The 6,587-nt window shown below is 41.2% G+C and overlaps 1 protein-coding gene across 1 annotated transcript in view; it reads right to left on the minus strand.

Moving 5' to 3' along the window:
* Positions 1-2,594: 2,594 nt before the first annotated feature.
* The window catches only part of LOC310963538 (uncharacterized protein), a gene marked incomplete at both ends in the record, with an annotated part of 9,377 nt that continues 5,384 nt past the window's right edge, over positions 2,595-6,587 (minus strand). The window contains 2 exons of the mRNA XM_083936402.1: positions 2,595-2,608; positions 3,425-3,701. Of these exons, the coding sequence (XP_083792528.1) occupies positions 2,595-2,608; positions 3,425-3,701 (291 nt within the window). The remainder of the gene's footprint in view (positions 2,609-3,424; positions 3,702-6,587) is intronic.

A 6,587-nucleotide genomic window follows, 5' to 3' on the forward strand; every position in this document is an offset into this window, starting at 1 on the left:
TATAGGCACAAGCACACCAATCATTTGTATCTCGAAATAGGGATCAAATAATACCTCGTAAACATCGTAATGAGTGCTGTGATGATCAACAGCTACTCTGTCTCCCTTTCTCCATCTCTCGTGGTTGAGGGCCCACATTGTTCACAAACAGCCCAACGCTAATTTGGGATGAGAAGAAAAATACTGACTTGCAATATTTTGCTGGTTTACCACAGATTTCCAAGGGACCACACATACTGCAGTGAAGTACCACCCACTCATTTGATGAAATTAGGTTAGGAAAGAGCCTGTTCTGTGCTTTCCTCTTTGTGGGAGAAGAGCTCATGGTGTGGAAATTAAGAGCCTGTATGTGCTGCTTGTGTTTGTGTGTGTGTGTATGTGTGTGTGTGTGTGTGTGTGTGTGTGTGTGTGTGTGAGAGAGAGAGAGGCTGACTAATCCCTCCACAGAGCTGAAACGAGTTAAAAACACATCAAAGGGGAGCTTAACCTCTGTGAAACCTCACCGGGTTTTCAAGAACAACAAATGATCATTCTCCTCATTGTTTCCAGGGGGACTCTCTTCACCGCTGCGCCACTGACTTTTCCCTCAGTCCTGGGAGTTTTCAAAAAGCCTGTGGTTTCATTTTTAATGACTGTGCTGTTTGCGTAAGTGTGTGCGTTTGTGGAAGAATAAAAATGCGCGAGGATGTGCGAGTGGGTGCACGCATGTGTGTTTGCACATAAAAGAAGGGTATTTTTGAGTGTGACATGGCAAATGAGGAAAACCAAGCTAACAAGGACAAGCAGTTCTACTGGCAATCATTAAAATGTACAACATCCTGACCGGCTATACAATAGCTATATATGTACAGAAGCAATGAAAGATAAAATAAAAGGGTTTGGAAGACAGATGGGGGAGTGTGGGGGGTATAGGTGGGGGGAGACAACAAGAGAGAATGGCTAGATGAGGAAGACAACTGTGGTCTGAGACCTGCTTTCCCTAGAATTCTCATTATCACAGTGTGATAATGCTCCTTCTGTTTAAGTTCAGATATTTGCAGGATTCTTTTCCTTGTTGGAGCTTGTGTGAATGTTAAACAGTGCTCTCAAGCAGGTCAAAATGGTGTGTGTGCCACCATCCAGGCTTTAATTTCACATTTTAGATAATTTATTTAAAGATTGTTAAAAAGTGAGATGTCTAGGTCATTTTTGGATTAAAAAAGCAGGTCCGTTAAAGTATCAAAATGCTCAATCAAATGAGAAATGCACAGAGCCTGTGTTCAGAAACTGTGCCTTTAAACAAGCTGTCAGGACTTCTGTACAGTTGTGATATCATAATAATTCTTTATATACGTATATAAGTTTAAAGGGCCCTGACAATGCTGTTACAGCCATTCCCCGGCTGCATTGCTGGTGCAGAGACAATGAGAGCGCAGATGCAATAAACCTGGAAACGATGACCATGATCAGAGCAGACTGAATATTTTTAGGAGGGTAGCTTAAAGAGACAGCCACTAAAATGGAGCGTTATACATTAAGGCAATGTAAACACACTCTTCTAGAAACCCAAAATACAAGTATGAAAATGAAAATTAGCATAATATGGGGCCTTTACAGTTTTTCTCGATTGCTATACAGCCTTTGACAACTCTAAAAGGCCTTTTTAAAAACAGTTAGCTCTTAGGTCTACACTGAGACACTCTTGCCACAACGGCACATCTTCTTGCCAAAAGACTCTTACCCCAAGACATTTAAAACATGCAACAATAACCAACCTTTCCTTCAAAAAATACAACTTTTGGCCAAATAAATAGATCTTTTCACTCAATCATTACACTGCTAACTTCAACATACAGCTATCAATTTAAATTGGTGCATCCTTGCTTGTATTCCATTACATGCCTATGTGTATGTAAAAAATACTGCAAAAATAACATTATGGAGACTCTGAAATACAGTAAGACAAACCAAATGTATTGATGCCATTCTTTCCAAATACTTTGGCAGTAAACAGAAGGAGAGTCATGTAGGTGCACTAGTGATTTTTAAACTAATGCAGGTAATTTTTTAAAAACAGCTGTGAGCAGATTGCTTGCTAATATTTGCCATCGTGAAACCAATGGATTCTGGGCTGCTTGAATGACATCTGTGTGAAATGTTTTGCGAAAGAGTGTGAAAAATAAGTGAACCCAATGAGAAAGTATGTATACATTTGGAAGGGATCACTTCAGTTGTGCTTTGGAGGGAATCATGAGGACAACGTGCATCCCAGTTTAATTCAGCAGGAAAATGCAATCGACAAAAACTGTAATGCTCTGCTGGTTACCAATAGGTCAACATCTTTCTGTCAGCATTACTAGCCTGTTGCTACACGCATCCAACTGTTGGAAAAACTGTAAGATATTATTGCCACATTGACAGATGAAATAAAAATCGGGGAGAAATGTACGGCTGCTTGCAAATATATCTGTTTTTATTTTCCCGTCCTTACAACACAGGGTCTCGAGCAAAGCGGCATAGAGAAATCAATAAATTGTTTTTAAAGTATAAAACAAAATATAAAACAACATTTACCATTATGAACATCTAATATGCTCAATCACACACAAGCACACTCACCCACAGTCACCTGCAGGGAGACAGAAGCACGCAGACACATAATGTACTCACACAGCTGCATACGCCGCAGTAGATGCACGACACATGGCGCACAGCTGCGGCGTAATCAGAGACTGTGTTACAGCCATCCACATCCACATCTGAGATATGTCTGTAGATACTGATGATGTGCAGTCTCTCATTTATCCAAAGCACCACTCTTCTCCAGTGTAAGACACATTCATCAACACATGAGAATGTTCAGTTAGTCACTTGCTCTGTTTAGTCCATTTAACTATTTAAGTCAAATTAAATTGATTATAGTCCATAAGAATAAGTGCAGACAAAATATATTTTAGTGCTTAGTGCTACAGTTTTGCTGCAAAACAAGATCATTATTTGAGGAAGTAATTGCTAATGTTATAAGCTGCCACAGTTTAGAGCATTGCAGAATTTTAAAGATGCAATCAATTACTTTTTTATGTTAAGTGTCAGATTTTAAATCTATGAAAAATGGGAATATGTTATTGGAATAAATCTCTTCATGGCACAGCAGTAGAGATATTTTTGAGTTGATTTTTGATGATTTAAGGGAATTCCATCATCCGCTGGTTCTGGAGCCCACCTCAGGCAAAAGGCACCCAGGGACTTGACTTTGACCTGCAGGACATTAACCTCATACTGAGTACAGTCCCTGGTGAGGAGCCGGAGGTCAAAGAGTCATGACAGGTCAAAGTCTTCAGGGGGCTTCATTTGTTCAGATCCCTATTGGTACTCCCAGACCAAGCGTCTTCCAGAGAGGCAGTGGGCCTAATCCAGAACGCTTCACCCAAAGCATCCAACTCACCAAGTCTCTCTAGCCCAGCTCTGCTCAGCTTGGTTTGGGCTCGAATCCCCTCAGTGTCCCCTGTTGCTTCATTCAGGCTCAGGGAGGGAGGGAGGCGGAAGGATGAGTGCAGGGAGGTGGAGATAGGAGGTGGGTGGGTATTGAGAGAGAGGTGGATAGAGGAGCACTGCTGGGAGGTGGAAGGAGGAGGGAGCAGTCGCTCCACTTGTCTACGCATGGACCTCTCCTCCTCCAGCTGCCTAAGCAACCGCTTATTCTCCCTGCTGAGGGAGTGCAACTGGAGAGAGAAGGAAAGAGACATTGAGAGAGGCACATGCACAGAGGGAAATATGTACAGCCAAACAGAATAACAATAGTTTTTAAAGAAAACCTTCAAGTGTGACAGTGGAACAGACTGAGGGAGTATACGAAGTTTAAGCATCACACTTGTTTAGGTAAATCAACCAAATTACAAAACGTAATTTGAAGTTACCAATAAATATCAACCATCAAAAGTCAACAGCTATGAAGTTGATGAAGTAGCTGACATCCCATTATGTGCTTAATTCATCTTTCACAGTTACTTTCATGCCTGTTGAAACAGAAATGCGAGTGGAAAATTGCGAGTGGGTTTTCAGGAGAGTATTGTGTTCACAGTTTGAAATGGTTGCAAGTAGGAGTCATGCGACGGTGTAAATTTCTACATGAAAACAACCAATTTGAGCGATCATTAGAGGTCGATTTGACACAAAATCATCCGTGACACAAAACAAATCGCACATCGTCAGAACATGATTTGGCTCCCTGAAACACAATTACAGACTAGCTAAATTGAGGGTGTTTTATTTTTTGAAAGGGACATTTGTGTAAAGGCAAGGAGGACTGTGAGTTAAAAAGTGGCTTTAAATCGAAAAAAAAAATACATTTACATTTGTTGTACAGTGTGGTAATTATATGCAAAATGTGCCAGTCTAAAAATTGTATTATGGCAGATAAAAGAGAATGAAAGATTTGAAATAATGTATTTTTAGCTGTGAGGAAGAGTAAAATAAGAAATTAAAGGATGGAGAGACAAAGAGACATATCGGGTAATGACAGTTGCACTCATCCACATCTGTTTTTTAGTGTGTGTGTGTGTGTGTGTGTATGTCTCTGTGAACGCTGCGGTTCAAGAATGATGTCACATCGACATGTCTGGCCATGTGTGCGTATGCGTGCATGTGCAAGTGTGTTAAGGGGGGAGAGAAAAACACAAACGGAGATGAGACAGACACATTTCCGGATGGTTCTGCTAACATTACCCTTCTAGACACCGTGCACACACACACACACACACACGCACACACACACAGACTCACACTCACACATGCGCACACACGCACGCCCACTCAATAAATCTGAGCAAATGTATTACATCTCTTGACTAGAAATAGAAAAGTCTTTGGCTTAACCCTTGAAGAGCCAATGACGTTGATGTGTCAAAACTATCCTAAGACGCTTAAGGAGCATTTACTATCTCTAGAAGGCAAACACCCTACCAAATTTCCATTTCACGTTATGCCAAAAGCAATAGAATTTCTAGATGAAAAACTCTGAGGTTGACATTTGTAATTAACCGTATATTCAAGGGGACCTGTTTAATTTTCCTCGTCTTTGGTTGCTCTGGATGCTTTCCTAATTGCAAAGGAGGGGGGTGAAATTAAAAATCACAGCTTGTCTCCTCAACCTTCACATATTGTGGGTGAACTGGTGGGCATATGTTTGGATAAAAAGGATGCGTGTTAGTGGGGGAAAGAAAGAAAGAAAGAAAGAGACAGACAGAAAGACACGGGGGTGGTGGGTTGGGGGTGTTCATTGCTGGTGCATGAGTGTTTGCACTTTTCCATTTGTATAACTGGGTTTCAATTCAGGTATTTTACTACGAATTATGAAAATTACTGAGCTAGAAAAGCTGAATAGAGACGGCACACTTTGTGTACATTTCTTCTCACTGGCAAAAAAGTTTGAATATTTGGTTCTTGGCGTGGGATGATCTGCCCACTGACGTCAACAACACAAAATAAGTTTTTGAAACTTGAAAACACTGTGCAACACCTGTCGATCCATCACTCCCAGCAGCTGCTTGTAGTGGAGGGTGTATTGGAATATTGCCTCATGTGTCTCTTTTTTCATCTTTTGCATGAAAGCATGAAACAACCTTGACATTATGTGACTCTAAAGCACAATAACAGCTTGTTTAATGCTAATCAAGCCTTGAGAGAATCTCACTTTTTCCCTCTGATGTTCATCTCTATCCCAGTTGATGGAAAATCACTTAACTCGAAGCTAACATTGTGTGACATTTCAAAAAGTTTGCGTGAAATTTGCCTGACAGTCAGATGTAAATCATTATGCGCTCGTGTGTGTTGTATAGCTGGTGTTAATATGCGCCTGTGGGCGAGTGAGAAAGCAACAGCACTAAACCAGTTTGACTATGAGTAAATGAGACCGATCCAAAGGGGAGACACAGACCAGATTTATAACCCAACGCCTTTCACATAGATAAACTGAGACATTCCATTCTACTTCTCCACTGATATCTGTATGTGCGTGCAAGTGGGTGTGTCCAGTGAAGGAAATAGCCTTGTGTAAATTAACTGTCGACTTCCCATCCTTTTCCACCTGTGCTCGTGTGTTTGTGTGTGCGTGGGACGTCCATGTTGGATCGATGTGTGTAATGATTCACACTAGAGATTAAGAGGTGCTATTACACACCTGACCTGTTCAACAACACCTCTCTCTTCCTCTCTGTCGGTCTCTTCCTCTGCCTCATACATGCAGCAAATGCCATTTGCTTCTCACTGAAACAATACCACATTGAAATTTCAACAAGTACCAGCTTTTGTCGTCTCCCGTCAATCCGCGGGTCGCTCCATAGACTAACAAAAGTCGGGTGAGCCGTTCCCCAGGCCCTGGAGTTTTGGAGAACTGAGGGGGTTGAGGAGTACTTTTGATTCGTCTCTCCTTTGGTGATTTGTTGACTCTTGTGAAGTTAACACAGTTAAAAAAATAAAAAAATAAATAAAAAAATGTCAGCTTTTCCTCAGAATATTCCTCAGTGTTTTTTTTGTTTTTTTCTTACCCCACATTGTTTTATCACAGCGGGCCATTTCCCTACGCTGTCATGGAGAGATCAGCGAGGCTG

Source organism: Echiichthys vipera (assembly GCF_963691815.1).
Source record: "Echiichthys vipera genome assembly, chromosome: 21".
NCBI classification, from domain to species: domain Eukaryota; kingdom Metazoa; phylum Chordata; class Actinopteri; order Perciformes; family Trachinidae; genus Echiichthys; species Echiichthys vipera.